Source organism: Daphnia magna, linkage group LG7 (genome assembly GCF_020631705.1).
Source record: "Daphnia magna isolate NIES linkage group LG7, ASM2063170v1.1, whole genome shotgun sequence".
In the NCBI taxonomy this organism is placed as follows: Eukaryota; Metazoa; Arthropoda; class Branchiopoda; order Diplostraca; family Daphniidae; genus Daphnia; species Daphnia magna.
The window spans coordinates 11,986,013-12,006,888 of NC_059188.1; the positions used below are offsets into that span (position 1 = coordinate 11,986,013).

Here is a 20,876-nt window from a genome sequence, read left to right on the forward strand (position 1 = left end):
ACCCCCCTGACGAGCGTATAGGTGGAACAATTGCATCGAACCGGCACCGTTGCACAAGTCGTTTCCAAAGATGGCCTCCAAGGGAAGGATGGAAGACGTAAGTACCTCTGCTAATTTATTTAATTTTCCTTAGATCTTTTTGATTTTGTAGTTTGTGCGATTTTTTCAACGTGTAGTCCTCGATTAAGTGCATCGCTTTGAAAGACATGCCAAATTTTTCACGCCTTGTTTGTGCCTCGAAAAATGACAATTGTATCGGTTCGTACCGTTTCTTACCTAGGCATGTTTTTGAAAAAAAAAAAAAGAAGAGAAGCTTTTTCGTAGGGCATACAGGAATTTAGCCTCGGGCTGTTTGGTACCAACGCCCTGTTTTTTGTTTAGATTTTTCGTCTCCACGCACGTTTGGCGTGCTTTTCAACCATTTTCTATCGTTCCTCGATAATTTGTTGTTGGCGGAAATTTTTTCCTCTTTGATATGTTTATTTCCCATCTCGTAACATTGCGTGTATTGAGGCAATTGCTAAATCAAGTCTCCCTAATTTGTAACTTACGTTGCTGGTATTGAAACGAAAAATGATCTGCCTATCACCATGTTCAGAGAATGTGATTAAGATCATCGTCAACGAGAGCCAGGCGGAGCGCGAAAAACACAACAGATAATGAAAAGGTGTGATTGGTCTCCGTCCCATTTCGACTCGATGAAGCGTTTGATTCGAAACGTCGTTATTGTCTTGTCGCCGGTCCCTTCTTTTTCCCCCTCTCATGTATTGATTCGTTCGTGGGTAATAATCATAGTAGAACCCCAAAAGAAACATGGATAAAAAGCAGCACTAGATAATGCGATTCCCCCCCGTCGTCAGGGCATGATTACGTCATTTTCTAACTCGCCTATCGATTCGGACTAGTTTATTATTGTGCGTGTTATCCATGCCAACGTTTGGTACATGTCCCTTCCACTCACAAATGGAGAATTGTTTTCTTGGGTTGCCTGCTACATCGATTCATGATTTTTTGTATTCATCCATTACTTTCATCGTGTTCGAAAACAAATCCATGTTTCCTATTTTTTCAGATTTTTCACCTTAATATTTTTCAAACATTTTCATTGTTCCATTGTTAAGCCGTCTAGGATGGAAAGTCTGTCCTTTTGAAGCCAATGGCCTGTCTGTAACATGTCCGATGCTTCAAATAGTCTGGTAGTAGTAGTACTACTACTATACTATTGATCGCACAAAAAAAGCCCCATCAGTTTTTTGTTTTTTTCTTTCCCTTTTCGTTTTGAAATGAGACGAGCTTTTTTAGACTCTCTTGTGGGCGAAGCGCATGTTGTGTCTGCAGACTCTGACGCGCCGTCGCCGCTACCGTTGACCTTTCCCGTTTTTCTCGGTTTGACTCGGTTCGTATTGATCGCGAGAGCAGCTCGTCGTGAGGTGCATACGCGCAGAAAGACAAGTTTAGGGTGTAGGCAAATAAATGTCGGCTTGTCTTGAGCTCCTCTTTCTCAATAGCCTTTTTTTTTTAAATAATGTTTTTTGTGTTTGCAAAGTTCCATGCAAACTGCAACGGTTTTTATTTGGATGACATTTGACACGATCCATCCCGTGTCTGACGTCTCCAAATTCCATCGTGACTGAAGAGCCCACCTGGAACTCGTGTGTGTGGAGACATGACACACACGTGATCAACGGAGGGGGGAAACGGAAATTGGGTAGTCTCACAAATTCTCGTTCCGCTGGAATAAATCACATCGTTTCTCTTTTCCACCACCATCACCTTCTTTTTTTTGTGTGTGTTTTGTTGGTTGGTTTCTCTGTAGGATGTTCGTTTTCTTTTGGCACTCAATTCTGAAATGTCTAAACTTAGATCTCAGCCCGTTACGCTAGACAGTAGTCTTATCGAGTTTGACGATCGTCATCATAAGATCGAGGTGCATCCAATCCCCCCCCCTTTTTTTTTTCTTCTTTTCTTTAAGGTCATCCAAAAATCAAACCGGGATTTCTTCTTTCAGTTTGAAGACGATCGCGTCTGCAGAAATTGTTCAGTAGGGAATATAGAGAGACATTTCACACGATCGTGACCTCATTTGCCTAATTCTGACGTAGCTCAACTTCAAAAGCATCTTCACAGAGGAGTGGTGGGGGGGGGGAAGACTTGCTTATCTTTTTAAGTAATGTCTCCCATCTTAAAGAGGTGGTTTTCTTTTTTTTCTTTCCTGGAAACAATTTCTTTTTTTTCCCCTCCAGTTAAAACTTGTTCTTTTGGGAAATTCCCTCGACCATTTACTTCCAAAGAGAGAAATGATAGGACACCTCACACGCCCTTTTAATCCTCCCTCTCTGCAACAACCTTTCGAAACCTATCCCCTCTCCCGAATGGTCTATTATTGTTCTTCAGGAGTCTCTACGTCGCCAAAGCTATTTCCATATCTTTGACCTCAAAAAAGAAAAAAATTTCCCTCTTGTCTTTTTTTTTGTTTTTGGTCTTAATTCTTTTCCCCTGTTGCCCTGGACAGGCTTAAATAATCTATCTCGTCTGACCTATCAGTAGACATTCCCCTCCCCAAAGCTGATTGGCGTCCTCCACCACACACATCTGGTAGATAATTAACAAAACAAAAAAATGTTTCAAAAATAAAATATTAATCTCTCTTTCATTAAGATAATCAAATTAATTTGAAAAGGAAAGTAGGGATTTTCCAAGTAAACAAATAACAAACGAAAGAGTTTTTGCGTAATCTCTTTTGGCCGTTCCGTGGGCCGGCCAAGGACTTTTTTGTTTATTTTTTAAGTAGACCCGTTTTATTGAGGTTTTTTTAAAATATACGTCTTTGTTAGACCTTATGTTGTCCAACTGGAGGAGATTTGTGTTTGAAACAGGGGGAAAGAAAAACAAATCCTGCCCGGTTTATAAGGAAAAAAGCGATCCTTGAAATTTACATAGAAACACACAGTTGGCAACAGACGGTTTGTGTGTCTGTGTTTTCGCCCGTTTGATATACTTGAAAAGGGAACTTTGTTGTTGTTGTTTTTTTCTGGGTTGGGGTGGGGGGGGGTGTAATCTGCCATTGTTGTACATGGAACACGACAAAGATGACGGATTAAGAGCAATCGTATAATATGGCTGTTGTGTCACGCAATTCTTTTGGTTTTTGACATTGTCCTGATTGGATTAAAAGCTGGACTCTATCTGCAGATCGGAATCAACTTTGAATAAAGGGAGGGTGTAGAGCACTGGACGACAATCAAGTTTATTATTATTTTTTAAATCCACAACGAGAAATTTGGAGAGATTCCGTTGTACTGTGTCTCGTGCCGTTCGTATCACATTTCATCATCTCATTCTTAGCCAAATATCTGTCGAAAATTCCGCTGTTCTAATTGACTGCCACCCCATCCTTCCGCCGTTGTTTTCTCGTGGTCAAAGTCCGATCGATTAGCTTCGAAATTGGATTTTTTCTTCTTCTTTTTGGGGGGGCTGGGGGGCGGCCATTGTATCGATGGATGTCATTAATATTCCACAGGACGGCGCTTGCGTTCCGCACGAACTGTAGACTTTTCGCGCGGCCCAAAAAAAACAAAACAAAACAAAATGCGCGGGGATGAAACGATAATTTATTTTGTAAGAGTTCAATCCGACTGCGTTTGTGGACATTGATTTAAAAGAAAGAAAAGGGAGGGGGGGGGATACGGAACCGGCCGGGGCAATTTCGATCACCGGATGACTCTCGTAAACTAATGGCCGTCATGGCGGGACTCATCAGACATCGATCCGCGTGAGTAGGAGGAGTCTAGGGTCGCCGTAAAACATCCCGCCCAGCGTGTTTGGGGGTGTGTGTATGTGCCGAAGGGTTTCTTTTTTTTTTCTCTTCATCCCCTCGCCCATGGTCTTTGATGCAACGCGAATGACAGGCTACTGGACATGTGTAACATTAAATGTCATCGCGTCCGGAAGAAAGGAGAAGAGAAAGCGGAACATTTTCATCCGTGTAATCGATCCCCATTTTCTTGCCCGGCGGCAATTGCGTGGTGTGGCTGGACCGGCGTGAAATGGGAAAAGAAAATGACCGGGCAACATTTGCAGCGGGATTTTTTTCTTTTTTTTTCTTAAGGCGCCCAGGGAGGGGCTCATTTTTGCGTGCGCGTGAATCTCTAACGGATGAAGGAACAGCTTCTCATTTTTTCCTTTTCTTTTTTTCTTGACGAATGAAAACTCCTCTCCACCAATGTCTCAGATGGGGCGGGAATGATGGGCTGGTAGGATACCACTCTCTCCCTTTGAAACAAGAAAGAAATAAAACTCTTTATTACATTGCGCATTGTCTACAGTAGTCGTGCGTTCAGTCGAGAAAAAAACCCGTTGTGTGCCCCTCCTATTTTCCAGAAAGCTCCGCCTACACCATCGTGTGTGTACTGAATTATTACGCTTTTCGCTATACACACTGTACACACCGCCTGTGTGTGTGTGTGTGGGTGCATGTGCAGAGAGAAGACACCGAAAGGATCAATAAAAATAAATAAAACCTTTCTCTTTCTTCTTGTCTGATGTGTGCGAAGGTTTTCTCTCTTCGCTCCATCCGGCAGGATCGAAGCTGCCCCCCCCCCTCTCCAATTTTTTGGGTTCTTTACTTTCATCTGGTTGGCGGAGAAGAAAGAATGGAAATGAAGCTCGCGTCGATTGATGTCGTCGATATTGGGGGGTAGTGCAAAAGTCACTGCTATTTAGACTAGCTGCTTCTTTTTATTTTATTTTTTATTGTCGTCTATTAGATTTTGCTTTTTCATTCGCTGAATCTGCCATTTTGGATGGATAGAAAATTGGGATTGTCACCCGGATTCCCCCCTTTTGTGTCTGTGTGTGTTACCATGGTGTAGTGGACTGATCCCTGTGTCTATGCGGCCCCGTCTTTTTTGTCTATGAAAAAATGAAAAAGAAATCGACATTTTTGCGCATATTTAATCAGAAATATTCAACGACAACAAAATCTTTTGACGTCACGCGATGGCGCTGGGGATGAACGCCAATCTGTCAAAGCTCACTCTTTAAGTTTTTCGTTCTTTACTTGTAGTTGATTTGGTCTTCCCCCCTTCTCTAGCAGCTTGGTCCCATCGGATAACATAAAGGCCGGAAGCTTTTCATTTTTTTTTGCTTTTTTCCCCAGGAAAAGAAAGATTGAAGCTCAAGGATGTAGGTTGTATCATCTCTATATCTAAGCGAAGTTTCTCGAAGGGAAATCCATTTTGGTTGTATAAGGGAGAAGAGCCGAGCAGCTTGTGTGAACTGATCTTTTGTCTGCATGTGTGTTTGATCCGATTGGGTAGGGGAATTTTTCCGAGCGTGAAAAACTTAAAAAAAAAAAAAAATGAAAATTGTTGATGGCCAAGCGTCTGGTCTCCAGATGGCGTGTAATAACACTGAGCTTTGCGGGAGAAAAAAAATGCTTGGGTGCTGTGGGTTACAGAGTCCTAGGATCGTGAAATTTGAAACTCTTTTTTTTTTCTTTTTCTTTTCTCGACTTGATCCAATCAGCGGGAAACCTGACAATCGCATTTGCCTCCCTCCTAACCGGTACATGTAGTGTTCCACTGGCACTGAAAGTGATTATGTTTTTAGCAATAGGAAGAAGAGAAAAGAAAAGAAAACAAACGAAAAAAACAATCGATTATGGCCAGATGGATGGAGATAATAAAAGGGGCAATCGAGCTCTTGGCTCGGATTGATTCCGGCCGTGTGGTGGGGCTTTTCTATTATTCCTCGTCTCCTGTGTGACATAACATTATAGCGTGTAACCATCACGACAGTAAAATCTTCCCTCCCTCTCTTTTTTATTTTGTTTTGTTTTGTTTGTGGAGCCAATTCTATTAAAGAAATTGGAAGGTTTGCTCCTTTTTTCGCTTGCAAGATTTATTTTGGAAACTAAACCCCACCCACACGGCCGTTGCGCCATCTTTGAGAGGATTCTTTGCCACTAGTGCTCGCGCTCCTATTGAAAAAAAAAAAATCGAATTGGAATTGCGCCAATCCCATCGATCCGTTTGAATTTTCTTTCAGCGCACAATGAATAACAGTTTATTTATTTAAATCGCTTACACTGCAATCTCTTTTGTTCACAATTTGTTTAGTTTTGTGTGCGTGCGTGTGTGTGTGTGTGTGTGTGTGTTGCCTTGTCTCATTTTTATCTGCGACATCCTCCGCCATTCCGCCGTCCGGGATTCAAAAGTCTACGACAGTTGACAAGGAACACAAAAAAAAAAAAATATGTTTTGTTGAGTAGGCAACATTGAAAGAGGAGCTGCAGCAACTCGAGACTGTATTAGATGCTTTCTTTTTACGTCAGTCCATTTTTATTTATTTATTTATTATATCGAGTTGTGGCAGCATGCGCCTTTTCTTCTTGCAGTAATGTCGTTCCGACAGATCCACATTTTTCTTCTTTCTTTTGTTATCTTTGCGAGTGCATCGCGTTGCATTTGTTTCGGGCGAGGGAGAACGGAAGGAGAAGAATTTTTGCAGCCGTTGAACGGAAACATAAGCAAGGAAATAATAAGCGAAACGATGCATCTGTGTGTGTGTGTGTGTGGGTACATATGCCAGCGCCAACCAACGGGGCTGGTGGGACTTAACTATTAATAAACTGCCAGTGCTCTTATTTCATCAACTTGCCTCCCGTTTCGCCGAGGCCATCGCGTGAAAATGTAGGGAATCGCAATCAATTATTTGTATTTCTTTTGATCCGTCGAGACCGTTTCATCTTGTTACACATTACATGTATGTATAATATATGCAAAAGATGACAAAAGAAGATGATTTATTTATCTAGATTTTGCCAGTCGTCTGTTACTATGGCAAAATGGAAATGTTTTTTCCCGTTCGTTTCCCTGCGCTAACGTAAAGTGTGTAAATCTTGCAACTAGAAAACTGTGCGATGGTGGCGCATTCTGGCGGGCACTTTTATTTCGCTCTTCTGCGACCCGAGCGTGCGCAATATCAACTCCGGGAGGAGTTCTACCCGATAGCCGGACAAGGGGTGGGAGGGAACTAAGAACTAAAAAAAAAATCAAATAAAATGAGAGAAAAAGTTCAACGACGGCAAAGTCGGTCAGTCGTGCCGGAGTCGTCTGCTCGGCCAGTTGTCCGTCGAGTCCAAATTTTTTGGGGGGGAAAACGGAAGGAAAGAACAAAAAAATAAAAAAAAAAATTGTTTTTTTTTTGTGTGTGTGTGGGTTTCTGGCGCGGCCTTTTTTCTCTCTCCGTGATTTGTGCGTGAGTTGTGTGTATGTGTGTGTTTGTGTTTCGGCAGGAAATTTGATTTGTCTTCATCAGACATCTGCGATCTGAAAGAAATTGCATTTAGAAAAATAAAAACGGAATACCCGAACAAAACTAAAACGTTGTGACGGTGTGGTGGGTGGTGCCTTCTATTAGAAAGAAATCGAAACAGAAATCCTTTGTCATCGTAAAAAAATTCGTCTGGTTCGTCCAATTACCAATCATGCCTGAGGTTAGTCATCATTGCGTTATGTTTCCGGTTGGAACCGTTCGTGGTATGCTGTTTTGCATATCCACCATTTTTTTAAATTTTTTTTATGTTTTGTATTGGACTTGATTGAGATTATTTTCGATTATTCTGCTACCCTGTTCGTGAGTTTTGCGTGCACCTTATCACTCACGAATTCTCCCTCCCCCCATCTCTTTGCCTTTCTTTCCCCCCCCTTTTCATTTCGTCTCCCCTCCCCCCTACCCGCCACCGAAATGTGAGAATAGACGTCTGCATGCACATTGTTCCGAAATCTCCATGGAAACACGACGGTCATCATGACGTTAGTGTTGTTGAATAGTTAGTTTGCGTGTTTTTCTCGAAGAACAGCAGGGGGGAAGTTAGGTAACGCTGTACGGTTGTCGGTGCAGACGGTGCTGCAGTCGTCGTTACTACACCCCAAGTACATTGTAAGTATAATCAGGCCATTTTTCTATGGCTTCCCTTCTTTCTTTCTTCTTTCTCTATCCGAAAGTAGGGATAGAAAAACAGTAGGGAAATAACGATCAACTCGCTGCACCAACGGCCAAATCGATTGAGCACTGCGGGATGCGAGTCTGACTGCATGTGGTGACATATCCAAAAAGAAAACGTCGATGACGTTTTCCGTCTGCAGCGATGACAAGTTTTGCCCATCGCCCGACATGTTTGCCATCGAAAAGAACAGGAGGCCGAAGAGAGAGGCTCTTCTCTTAATGACCACCACCACCGCCGCCGCTCTATGCAAATAGTTGCGCTTGATTAAAGCGACGAGAGCCGCAGTGTTACAAAGTTGGATACAGGGCTCATTAGTTAAGCTCTTCTTAGATAGGGGCAGGTGTGGCGCTTTCGGGTTTGGTTCTCTTTGAGTGACAAGTGGACGGTCATTTGTCGTTTTTTTTCAAACGGAAAATTAAAATATTTATCTCCCCTTTTTTATTGGTTGAGCTCTGACGCAACTCTTTTTCGCTCTTATAGTTGCGCCTTCCATAACAACTTAAAGCCGCAAGAAGTGAATCCATGTCTAAAAATAGGATTCCGGTGCGCCAGCCCGTCCAGCCGTTTTATTTATTTTTTTTGGCATCGATTTCCAGTACTCAAATGTGACTCTCCTTGTATTTATATCCAGCGGTCGGTTGTACTACACCGACGAGAACCCGCTCTCTTTCTTTCCCCACATCCGTTTCCAGGATTTCACGCTCGTTTATTTCATTTATTTTTGTTGTTTTTTCCCGTACGTCATTGCGGTACATTTCACGTGATTTCAGAACATTTGGCCTTAGTTGATTAAATCTTTTGCGCTATAGCCGCCATTTTGAAATGAAGCAATCGAAAATGAATCATTGCTGAAAATTACATTCATTTGCAATGTTTTGCCATCAGTTTATGTTTGACGTGTATGTTTCATTATTTTTACTTGAAATCGTTTTAATTTGTCAATTTATTTTGTTTGTTTGTTGTTTTTTTATGATTTGCCTGCCTGCCTGCCTGCCTCCCTCCCCTTTTGATTTGCCTTGCATTTGCATTTGCATACGTGTAGTACGGTCGTGCGGATTCGTACCGGACGGCTACCACAGCCACCTTACCCGACGATTGCCTCCGTGCCGATGGTGTTGCCAAGGTAATGTTTCAAGCAATTTGCCAATGTGGCGCTCTGCTTCTCCGCCACGGGCCAATTGCGGAGAAGAAAAGGAAGGGCAATTAAATTCTATTGGCCTAACGCACTTGTGTCTGGCTCGTTTGACCGCACACAGTGGATAGGCACGGAAAATCGAGTTCGAAATGGTTTAAAAAAAAATTGAGAAAATCTCATTTGAATTTTGCTTATTTTACATGGCAGTATCGGCGAAAGGATGCGGCGCCTAGCGCTGGCAAAAAGGCGCCCAAGAAGGGCAAAGACATGAACGAGTTGAAGCAGGAACTGGACATCGACGATCACAAGATCCCCATCGAGGAGCTCTACCAACGACTGGGCACCAATCCCGAGACGGTCAGTTCCATCTTTTCTCCCCCCCGACGTCTTTCCTCTTTCTATTTATTTCCGCTAGACTGAAACGTTTCCTAAGGTACCACATGGGCAAATCACACATACACTCGATATCTTTTTTTTTTTCTTTCTTTTGCCATCCACTCCACTCCCCCCATGAACGATGCAGTGGGTGTGGCAGTTCGCTGCGACTCGTCGGGGCTTTTCCCGATCGATGAGAAGCCCCTTTATGTGTATCTTCTTGGACGTTTCTAGTCGTCTAGTCAGCTAAAAAAAAAAAGAAGCGACGCTTTTCGTTGCCATGTCGACCCTTGTCCAGCGCTTTTCCCATTTTTCTTTGAGTGGGATCTGCACAAACACGCACATATGATGTGTATGTTCTTATTAGTACCACTAACAAGATCAAAAATATTGAAAACAAAAAAAGGGGGGAGGGAGTGTTCTTATAAGGTAATGGCGCCGAAGATAAGCCTTACACACAGACACACTGTGGAACGTAATCATTTTTGTGTGCGCTGGGCAAATGACGAGATTATGTTTAAATCGTTTTGCTTGAACTGGTGTTTGATTTTGTGTGAATCAGGGCTTGACTACAGCGCAAGCCAAGGCCATCTTTGAACGCGACGGTCCCAATGCCCTGACGCCGCCGAAGACGACGCCCGAATGGGTGAAATTCTGCAAGAACCTCTTTGGCGGCTTTTCCATGCTGCTGTGGGTCGGTGCCATCCTTTGCTTCGTCGCCTATTCGATCGAAGTCAGCACCGAAGAGGACGTCCTCGGTGACAACGTAAGTCTTCCTTTCTCCTTCACTTTGCAATAGAACCATTTTTGTTTTTTTCAATCGCTTAAAGTTTGAATGGATCTAACAGAACACAATTTTTTTTTGGGGAGGGGGGACGGTTGCCTAGGCAACCGTGCCATGCTTTTTTTTTTGTACGTCGATATTGCCATTCTATGAATAATGGGATGTTCTATGAATATTCAAATGTGTTCGTTTCTATCTTTTTAAAATTTGTTTTCGAAAATGCCAATCTTTGTTTGGACAACAGTTGTACTTGGGCATCGTGTTGACGGCCGTGGTGGTCGTGACGGGTGTCTTCTCCTACTACCAGGAGAGCAAAAGCAACAAGATTATGGAGTCGTTCAAGAACATGGTGCCGCAATACGCCGTCGTGGTGCGCGAAGGCCTCAAGCAGACGATGAAGGCCGAAGAGATTTGCATCGGCGACATTGTCGAGGTGAAATTCGGTGACCGCATCCCGGCCGATATTCGCATCATCGAGGCGCGCAGCTTCAAAGTGGACAACTCGTCGCTGACGGGCGAATCGGAACCGCAGAGCCGCAGCAGCGAGTACACCAATGAGAAAATCCGCTGGAGACTAAAAACTTGGCTTTCTTCTCCACCAACGCCGTTGAAGGTAAGTCAAAGTCAAGAATCAATGCAAATTGGAAATGATTGTCATCATTAAAACGCCACCATTAAAAAGGTACCGCCCGCGCCATCGTCATTAGCATCGGGGACAATACGGTGATGGGTCGCATCGCCGGATTGACTTCCGGCTTGAGCTCTGGCGAGACCCCCATCGCTCGCGAGATTGCCCATTTCATCCACCTGATTACGGGCGTGGCCGTCTTCCTCGGCGTCACGTTTTTCGTCATCGCCCTCATTCTCGGCTACCAGTGGCTGGACGCCGTCATCTTTTTGATCGGCATTATCGTGGCCAACGTGCCCGAAGGTCTACTGGCCACCGTCACCGTCTGCCTGACGTTGACGGCCAAGCGCATGGCCAGCAAGAATTGCCTGGTCAAGAACTTGGAAGCCGTCGAGACGCTCGGCTCGACGTCCACCATCTGCTCCGACAAGACTGGAACGCTGACGCAGAACCGCATGACCGTCGCCCACATGTGGTTCGACGGCCAAATCATCGAAGCCGACACTACCGAAGATCAGTCTGGTTAGTTTCAACTGTTTGAAATCATTTAAAATTTAGAACAAAAATCAAATGAAATCGGCAATTTGAAATTGAAAAAAAAAATAAAATAAAATAAATAAATAAATTAAAATAAACAGGTGCCCAATACGACAAGACTAGCAGCGGATGGAAAGCCCTTTCCCGCGTTGCCGGACTGTGCAGCCGCGCTGAATTCAAACCCGGTCAGGACAATATCCCGATTTTGAAACGCGAAGTCAATGGCGACGCCTCCGAAGCCGCTCTCCTCAAATGCATCGAGCTGGCCACCGGTGAGGCCATGGCCATCCGCGCGCGCAACAAGAAGGTCTGCGAAGTGCCGTTCAACTCGACCAACAAGTACCAGGTGTCCATCCACGACAACGAGGACAAGAACGACGGCCGCTATTTCCTGGCCATGAAGGGAGCGCCCGAGCGTATCCTCGACGTGTGTTCGACCATCCTGCTGAACGGCGTCGAGAAACCGCTGGACAACGAGATGAGGGACGCGTTCAACACGGCCTACATGGAGCTGGGCGGTCTGGGCGAGCGAGTGCTCGGCTTTTGCGACACTTACCTACCGCTGGACAAGTTCCCCAAGGGATACGCTTTCAACGCTGATGACCCCAACTTTCCGCTGACTGGACTCCGCTTCGTCGGACTCATTTCCATGATCGATCCGCCCCGCGCTGCCGTGCCCGACGCTGTTGCCAAGTGTCGCTCGGCCGGCATTAAAGGTAATCTTCTTTCCTTTCCTTTTCATTGCAATCATTTGACGGTCCACTTGACGATGTCTTTTTCATTTTTTTGTTTTCTGTTTTGTTTTCGTCTCTACTTAGTTATCATGGTGACGGGTGATCACCCCATCACTGCTAAAGCCATCGCCAAATCCGTCGGTCATTATCTCTGAGGGCAATGAAACTGTCGAGGACATGGCCCAGCGACTCAACATCCCCGTCGAAGAGGTTGACAAACGTCTAGCCAAGGCTGCCGTCGTTCACGGTGGGCGAGTTGCGTGACATGGACAGCGACGACTTGGACGACGTCCTACGCAACCACACCGAGATCGTCTTTGCTCGCACGTCCCCCCAGCAGAAGCTCATCATCGTAGAGGGTTGCCAACGACTAGGAGCCATCGTGGCCGTCACGGGCGACGGTGTCAACGACTCGCCCGCTCTGAAGAAAGCCGATATCGGTACGTGAAACTTGGATGGATTTTGGATTTATTTTTTTAAATTTTGAAAAAATTCGGCTCTTGAAAATGGAAATTGGGCATTTTTCATTGGGCGTGGTTGTTGTTTTGACCGCTAGGTGTCGCCATGGGTATCGCCGGCTCGGACGTCTCGAAACAGGCCGCCGACATGATCTTGTTGGACGACAACTTTGCCTCTATCGTTACCGGCGTCGAAGAGGGTCGATTGATTTTTGACAATTTGAAGAAATCCATCGCCTACACGCTGACGTCCAACATCCCCGAGATCTCGCCCTTTTTGCTCTTCATCTGCTGCGACATCCCCCTGCCGCTCGGCACCGTCACCATCTTGTGTATCGATTTGGGTACCGACATGGTAAGACATTTCGTCCCTTCTCCTACTTCTAAGATAATCGAATCACCACTTTCAGCTAGACCTTCTCACGTATGTCTTGTTGTCTTTTGACCGTGCGCGCGAGGGGCGGGAATTGTTTGAAATTGGAAATGTCCCCCAATTCTAATTTTTTTCTTTAAAACAAAACCGACAAAAAAACAAACATTAGGTACCGGCCATTTCTTTGGCTTACGAATCGGCTGAAAACGACATCATGAAGCGACCACCTCGTAGCCCCACTAAGGATAAATTAGTCAATGAAAGGTATTGGAGAGGGGGGGGAGGCTTATCTTGTGGTGGGGAAGATGGCGTGGTGTGCGAGAATTATCAGCCCTTAAAAAAATAATCCGAAACATAATACCATCTCTCCCGCGTGTGTCTGTGTGTGTGTGTGTGTGTGTGTGCAAGCAATTAGGGAAAAAAAGAAATGATGCAGAAGGAACTACAGGTCAGGTCAGTGGTTGGTGCATGGCTCCCCCTCTACCTAGCGCCGTGTTAATCTCGTTCATCCCTTTGCTGTCCAATATCACCGTTTGACAAATAGATTGGGCCCACCAAAAAGGAAAAAAAAAAAAAGAATGGACGCGAGAGCGCAACGTTGGGTGGCTTTTATCTATTTTTATTTGCACTATGTGGACGGCACACTCTCTAATATATTGGATGTCGTTGTGGCCTGATTGGTGCTTCCCCCCTTCTTTCATTTTGATGGATCGTCGCCAACTGGAACGCGCTTCGGCCAGTGGGATGGGTCGAGCAATTTTGATGAGTTTTCTGTGTGTCCCTCCTCCCTTCCCTTCATGTTTTTTTTTTTTTTTATTACTTGCACGGCCGCTGCCGCTCAGTGTAACCGTTCCATGTTTCAAGCCTTTTTAAAAAGATGTAGGGAAAGGGGGGGAACAAAAAATGGCCGTTCGTTTTTAATTTTTGGTTTGCGTTTCGTTTCATTTTGTTACCTCACATTCCACGTTAAGCTGATAGAAAAAAGTGTTGCTCATTGTCGATGGGAACCCCCCCGGCGATTTCTTAAATTCAATATGAGCATGTGATCTTCGATGTGCCTGGCCGGTAAAAAGAAATTTATTCTGATCGAATGGCTAGTCAAATTTTATTAAATTTTTTTTTTTACTTTGCGAAAAGATCAAAGTTTTACATAATATTTGCATATCAAAATGATTGCATTTTTTTTTTTTGCCGGCCCGGTTGATTGTTTTACATTTGAAAATTTTCCCTTTTTTCTTTCTAATTTTTTCATTTTTCAATTTTAATTGATTTTGGATTTTTCTTTTTCTCTCTTTATTGATTTTGTGCGTCTGTGTGTGCGCGTGTCCTTTGTGTGTGCGTGAATACTGTCGACACCCCCCGGTTTCTTTTTTTGTTGTTGGTTACTTGAAATCTCCATCTACCCACGACACCGATCACCAAACTACCAGGTCCCCGCTATTTCCTTAGCCTACGAGGAAGCCGAATCGGATATCATGAAACGTCGGCCAAGAAATCCATTCACCGACAAACTAGTGAACGAAAGGTAAGCCAAAACAGACTGGAACGCATACCAAATCTCCTGCCCAATTATCATCACCAACCCCGGGGAAACACGTTCTTTATTCTTTATTTTTTATTTTTATTTTTTTTATTATTCTGTTCCATTTGTTTTCCTTCCTCTCTATCTAGACTTGCGTGTTTATTCTCATTTAGTCCGTTTCCTTTTATCTATTACGTGCATGGGTGTCATTTCAATTTGGCTTTTCTATTTTTCCTTCCGTCCGCTTTCGTTGTTCGCTTCTGGACAAGATCACCTTTACAGAACAAATTAGACTCTTGTTATTGCCCATCTGGTGGCAGATTGATGGGCGTTGGCAAAGGTGAGTACGTTCCAAACGATGCGCGGGATCCGACGGACATGGGCTTAGTTTCTAGTCGGATGAGTTGCACTTGTAAGACATTCGCGGGTCAGGAATGGGGCCGATAGATTTAGAGGCGAATTTCCTTGCCAATTTTGATTTGATCAGCACGGTTCGAAGAGGTAGTTTTAGTTGAACAGAGAGATGACAGATTAGACAATGAGAGAGAATGTATCTCGTGGCCTATGCTCCGTCACTTAGGTGCCTGCCATCTCTCTGGCCTACGAGGCTGCCGAGTCCGATATCATGAAGCGCCAGCCACGCAATCCTTTCACCGATAAGCTCGTCAATTACAGGTAAGGTTGTCGGATAAGATTCCATTTTGCCCCCCTCCCCTCTTCTTTTTTTTTTTTGTTCTTTATTTTTTTATTAACGTGTCGTTTTTTTTTTTAGAATCAAGAATTGTGAATTAGGGTGGGAAAAAGAAAATGATTCAATCATTAGCTGTAGCTTTGAAATTTGTTAAGATTATATCAATTAGTTTAAATTCTTAATTAAAAAAAAAAAAAAGATCCACCGCCTGACGATAAGGTAATATATCATCGCCAACATACAAGGCTTTTAATCTATATATACTTTTTTAATTCGTTTGGATCAATCGATATTCTTCTCTGGTGGGTTATGGCACATTTTTTTCTTTTTCTTTTCATTTCCTTGTGCGGTGGTTTCTCTCTTCTTTATTGTAGAACGTTTTCTCTAGTTTCGTGATTGATTTTGTGTTCTTTTTATTTGATCTTTCAAGAGTTTTTCCCTATTTCCCTCCTTTGGTAGCTTCTGCATAACAACTAAACAAATAATCCCTTCAACATTGTGGAGGGGAGAAAAACAAACAAAACCCAATTGACAAAATTATTAAAAAACAAATGTGTTGGAGAATCTTTTGAACTAAAACAAGTAACAGTTTGTCGTCGATTATTAAAAAAAGGAAAGTTTACAAAAGTTGAGATTGATAGTTGCCAAACAACTGGATGTCTCTCTTTTGATTTGTTTATTTTTACTCTTTTTTTTATAATTTGAATGGAACATTCTTAGGACACGTAATGTGTTGAGAAATAGTCAAATGCTTTTGTTACATAATTTTTGTTTAAAAAAAAAAAACAGATGTTTTATTCGTTCATTCTTTAACCCCCTCCTCTCCAAAAAAAAAAAATCAAGGTTGATTTCCATGGCTTACGGCCAAGTCGGTATGATCCAAGCATCGGCTGGCTTCTTTGTCTACTTTGTCATCATGGCCGAAAATGGATTCCGGCCCGACTTGCTGTTTGGCATCCGCAAGAACTGGGACTCGCGCGCCGTCAATGATCTCCAAGACTCTTACGGCCAAGAATGGGTAAATTAGAATGATTCATTTGGCTGGAGCGAGCAAGCTGCTTTTAAAAACGCACAATCTCTTCACGTCTGGGGCAAAAAAACAAAATGAATGAATGAATTCTTTTTTTAGACTTACGACGCTCGTAAACAGCTGGAGTATACCTGCCACACGGCCTTTTTCGTATCGATCGTCGTAGTGCAATGGGCCGATTTGATTATTTGCAAGACCAGACGCAACTCGATCCTGCACCAGGGTAAGTGAAAATACCCTAGAAATGAAAGATGAACATTTCGCGATTAATGCCTTCTTTTCTCAGGCATGCGCAATCACGTCCTCAACTTTGGTCTTCTCTTCGAGACAGCTATGGCAGCCTTCCTTTCGTACACTCCCGGCATGGACAAGGGTCTCCGCATGTACCCTTTGAAGTGAGTGGTCCACTTTCATAGTGCCCTCCCCTCGTTTGTTGTCGCTTTTGATTACTTAAAAAACGAAATCTCGTTTCCATTTGCACTTGCCTATTTGCAGGATCAATTGGTGGCTGCCGGCCATTCCTTTCTCGATATTGATCTTCGTCTACGACGAGTGCCGTAAATTCATCTTGCGTCGCAATCCGGGCGGATGGGTCGAAAGAGAGACGTACTATTAAAAAAGAGAAAGAAAAATAGCAAACAAAAAGAAGAAGAAGGCGAAACAAAAATGACATACAAGAAAGAGCAGCAACATTCGACCATCATTAGGAGCAAGATGAATCAGAAGAATCGGAGAACTTACTGCGTTGCGACCTGCCAATTCATTTCATTTAGCAAAAATTGAAGGATCCCTCCACCTACCCCCCTACCCCCCTGTTTGAATCTCTAACGAAGGTTTTTTTCTTCTTTTTTCTTCCAGAAACAAATCAAGGGCTAAAATCGCTATGACACATTTTTCACACACACTCACCACACATTCACATTCGTGCGGTGGAAGCTTTAAAACAAAAACAAAAGTTAATTTAACAATACGTAGTATTTTTTTTTTTTTTTATTGACACAGTCGTCTTTGACGATCGCTCGGGACTCATCACAGTGCAATTTCGGGACTGGTCCTACACGATGGTCATTTTTGTTTTTGCTTTCTCTTCCTGACCCCACCCCGAATCTCTTGAAATCCTTTTTGCAGGTAGATAAAGAAGAAGAAGAAGAAAGCAAACGAAAGGGGGGACAAACAAACAAATAAGGAAAAAATAATCATGACGCCAATCTTTTGAGTGTGTACAGAGGGACGTACTTGCGTTGTTGGTTGTTGTTTTTATTAACGATCATGTTTTTGTTGTGTGTATGTTTTCTATGGCTTTTCGATTTTCCTTTCTGTCCTTATCGAGGGAAGAAAACCCCCAAAAATTTCGAATCTCCCTCTGTCCACTGAAAACCATCTTTGAAAAAAACAAAAAAAAACAAAAAACAAAAAAAAAGTACCCGATGACCTCAACGTCTCACCGAATCTCGGTCGTTTCTCTCCATTCTTTTTTTTTGACGAACACATTTCAAATGGCCGATATGTTTCCCCGATGAAGCTTTTTTGTCTCTCTCAATTTTGGCTTTTCCATGCAAAATTCTGTCACTCTCTGGCGCCCCCCCTACCGACCCTTTTCGTCTTAGTCTATTATCCAATAAGAGCCCCTCCCCCAATTTTCACAGCGTTCTTATCTGGCATAGTGGGGATGTGAGTGGGAGGGAGGATGTAGGAGGTTTAAAAAAAAAAAAAACGCAAATTTCGGACTTTTTACGTCACGATCGATGTGACGAGGGCGAGACGCAAAGAGCAACAACCAACAAAAAGAAAAAGTAGAAGAACAAAGAAATGTGAAGTATTTACAAAGAAGCAAAAGAGAGAAAAAAAAAATCCCGTAGTACAAGTAGCGATAAAAAAAAATTTTAAAGGCCGTCTGTTGTCTCGGAGGCATTTATTACGCAAAAAAAAGTAAGAAAAAAAAAATAAGTTTTTTGATGTATATCAGTGGATTGAATCTACCGTTGTTGAATTTTTTTTTTTTTTTCACACACACACACACTCACACCCGCCCCATTTCTATTATTACTATCTTTTTTTAATGATTGATTTACTTCCGAGGAATTCGTCGATCAGGACGTTTCCACCAATCCCTACGTTTGTTCTATTTCGATTTTTCTCCCGATTAATTTTTTTTCTTCTCCTCATTTTATGCAATTAATTTCTCAATTCGTCCAGCAATTTTACACTCTTTTTTTTTTTGGTTTTGTAATTTTACAATCCTCCATTCAACAAACACATCTTTCTCCTCATTTACCTTCTTATCTTTCTCTCTTATTTTGCGGAAACGTCATGTAGTTATAGACACGGAACGAAAATAATAAGAGAGAAAATGGCCGAAACTGTCGTCGTACAGCCATAAAACAAAAAACAAAAAAAAAAAATCAAACAAATTTCGTTGAAGTTGTTTTTCTTCTTTCTTTATATTTTTCTTCACGACTTGCAGCTAAACAAATTTAGACCACTCGTCTTTTCATTTGTTTCTCTGAAAATGATTCGAAAATATATGACGTGATTCTCCACCCGAGTTCTGGGTGAAGTCGAAGCCAATTCAAATTGGATGCTGCTGCAACTTTTCTCTCGTCATTTCAGCTCCTTTAAATAGTAAAACATCTATTCTCTTTTTCCGCTCGTGTAGCTGATGTCTCGATCATATCGACAGGCCCGTTCTTCTTTCTTTTTTTTCAATCTCTCTTCTTTAGCACTTTGGGAGTATTGCTATTGGATATAGTCATTTCTGCTCTTGTCTGTTCCTCGATCGAATAGCTTTGCGTTGGTGTAGTTTGTCATCTTCTCTCAACAACAACAAAAAAAACATACTGGAAAAACGATCTGTTCGATCCTTTTTCCAATAACATCCAACTATGAAAGTAGGAAGAAAGAAATCTGAGAGTGAAATTAGAGCCCGAAACACGATCGTTTCGTTTTCAAGAAGAAAGTTAAGCAAAAAAGAAAAATATTGATACAACAAAACAATCGAGGAAAGACCTTACTGCCGTTTAAACAATCTTGAGTTCAGTTTTTGTTTGTTATTTTAGCTTCATCATTATTTATTGGACTGGATTTTTTTTTTCTGGTTCATTTTTGCCTTTGAAATCCAATCATACAAACACATGATCCACCTAGTAAATAAATAACGAAAAATCTAAACTCTCTATGCTTAAGTCAAACAATAGAAGCCGAGACATTCCAGTCGATGACTTCAAAAAAGAAGGAAACTCGTTAGAACGTAATTGCAAATCATTTTTCTAACCTGTACACCTCGTCCAACAATCTCAGTACCTTTTGATAGGCAAAACAATGGCGAGTGATGCATATACGTTCACTCGTCTCACACAAGATTTTCGGCGTCTCGACACTCACAAAAATCTTCTAGGTTATTTTCCAAACCCCGATTCATTTATTTAAGACAAATGATTGCGTTGCAATAATCGTGTTAATCATCTCGTGTGTGTGGCGGTGTGTAGGGATCGATAATCGACTCAATCGGGAACTTTATTTTTTTTTTCTTTTCTGTTCTTCTAACTCCCTTCACTTGATTCTTCACGTTCCCGACATTTCTGATATCTTTCTTCTTTCGATCTACATCTTTTCTTTATTTCTTTGGCCAGTTTTCGTAGGCTCCTGTATTTCTTTCAACAGTAGAGGACACAGCTGCATTACGAAACCTTTCTCGTGGCCCGTATTCCCAATTCTCAATCATTTCATTGATTCAATAGTCAAATTCATTTTAGTTTGATTCCTTTGAGTTTCGGATTACTGTTTTCTTAAACAGGTGGAACTGAAAAAAAGAAAACAAATTTTAAATGATAGAATTCAATTTAAAAAAATTTATAAATTAAAAATAGGGTGGCGGAGAAGGAGGGAAGCCTTGTGTAACGTCCATGGTTATCGAAAGTGTCATCAGTTGACTCGCAATATGGCTTTTACTTGTTTAGTTTTTGTTTTACTACTTTTTTTGTGAAAGATATCAAGAAAACTTGTTCTTCTCCTCACAAGTTCAGCCCATTCCCTTGTGCTGATACTTCCCAACCCAGACTCTTTCTTTGTTTCACCCGTACAGTTAATACATTAAGTATTATTATCATTAAGATTTAAAGAAAAGGAAAATGAACTCGAAATACACACCGATCTTAAAATTAATCCATCCGATTAGATCCTTTTCGACTGTATGTGACGAAGGGGGATGAAGGTACTTGGTAAAAACAGTAGCATAAAATGCAGTTGGATATCCAACCTAATCCGTACCTAAACAAAACAGGGTGAAAGGAACTGTTACCATGCAGTTCATTCAAAAGGACGTATGCAACCATGATAGATAATCTGTGGAAGAAGCGAGTGCCACTTGAAGTTGTATCAAAAGAGGTCGGCACAATGGGCTACCGATGCAGTACGTGCTCAAGTTTGCATACAGCAACGGCAGAATTCCCAATCATCGACAAATGAGGAAGTCTGTAAAGACGTTTGATCACTGCTCTGATTATTCGAGTTTGTTCGCTGTCGACACTTTTAGACAGTCGATGCAACTCTTTGTTTCATGGGTTCGTTGCGATTTCCCGCCTAATCAAAATAGTTCTTAA

General features: G+C 42.4%; 1 protein-coding gene and 1 long non-coding RNA gene across 2 annotated transcripts; one reads left to right on the forward strand and one right to left on the reverse strand.

Annotated features, from left to right (window-relative positions):
• The first annotated feature begins 17 nt into the window (after positions 1 to 17).
• Positions 18 to 18,689, forward strand: LOC116926487 (sodium/potassium-transporting ATPase subunit alpha-B). The gene is given in 17 exon segments (XM_045175847.1): positions 18 to 97; positions 9,054 to 9,134; positions 9,354 to 9,503; positions 10,084 to 10,287; positions 10,550 to 10,861; positions 10,864 to 10,918; positions 10,988 to 11,455; positions 11,572 to 12,186; positions 12,289 to 12,347; positions 12,349 to 12,453; positions 12,455 to 12,644; positions 12,761 to 13,017; positions 15,138 to 15,232; positions 16,092 to 16,266; positions 16,378 to 16,501; positions 16,565 to 16,673; positions 16,774 to 18,689. Coding segments are annotated over 17 exon segments (3,147 nt in total). The 5' UTR covers positions 18 to 70; the 3' UTR covers positions 16,895 to 18,689.
• Positions 17,975 to 20,801, reverse strand: LOC116926608. The gene is made up of 3 exons (XR_004396176.2): positions 20,607 to 20,801; positions 20,425 to 20,544; positions 17,975 to 20,077 (listed from the first exon to the last, which is right to left on the reverse strand). It is a non-coding gene; the product is annotated as an uncharacterized LOC116926608 (long non-coding RNA).
• Between the last annotated feature and the right edge of the window lie 75 nt (positions 20,802 to 20,876).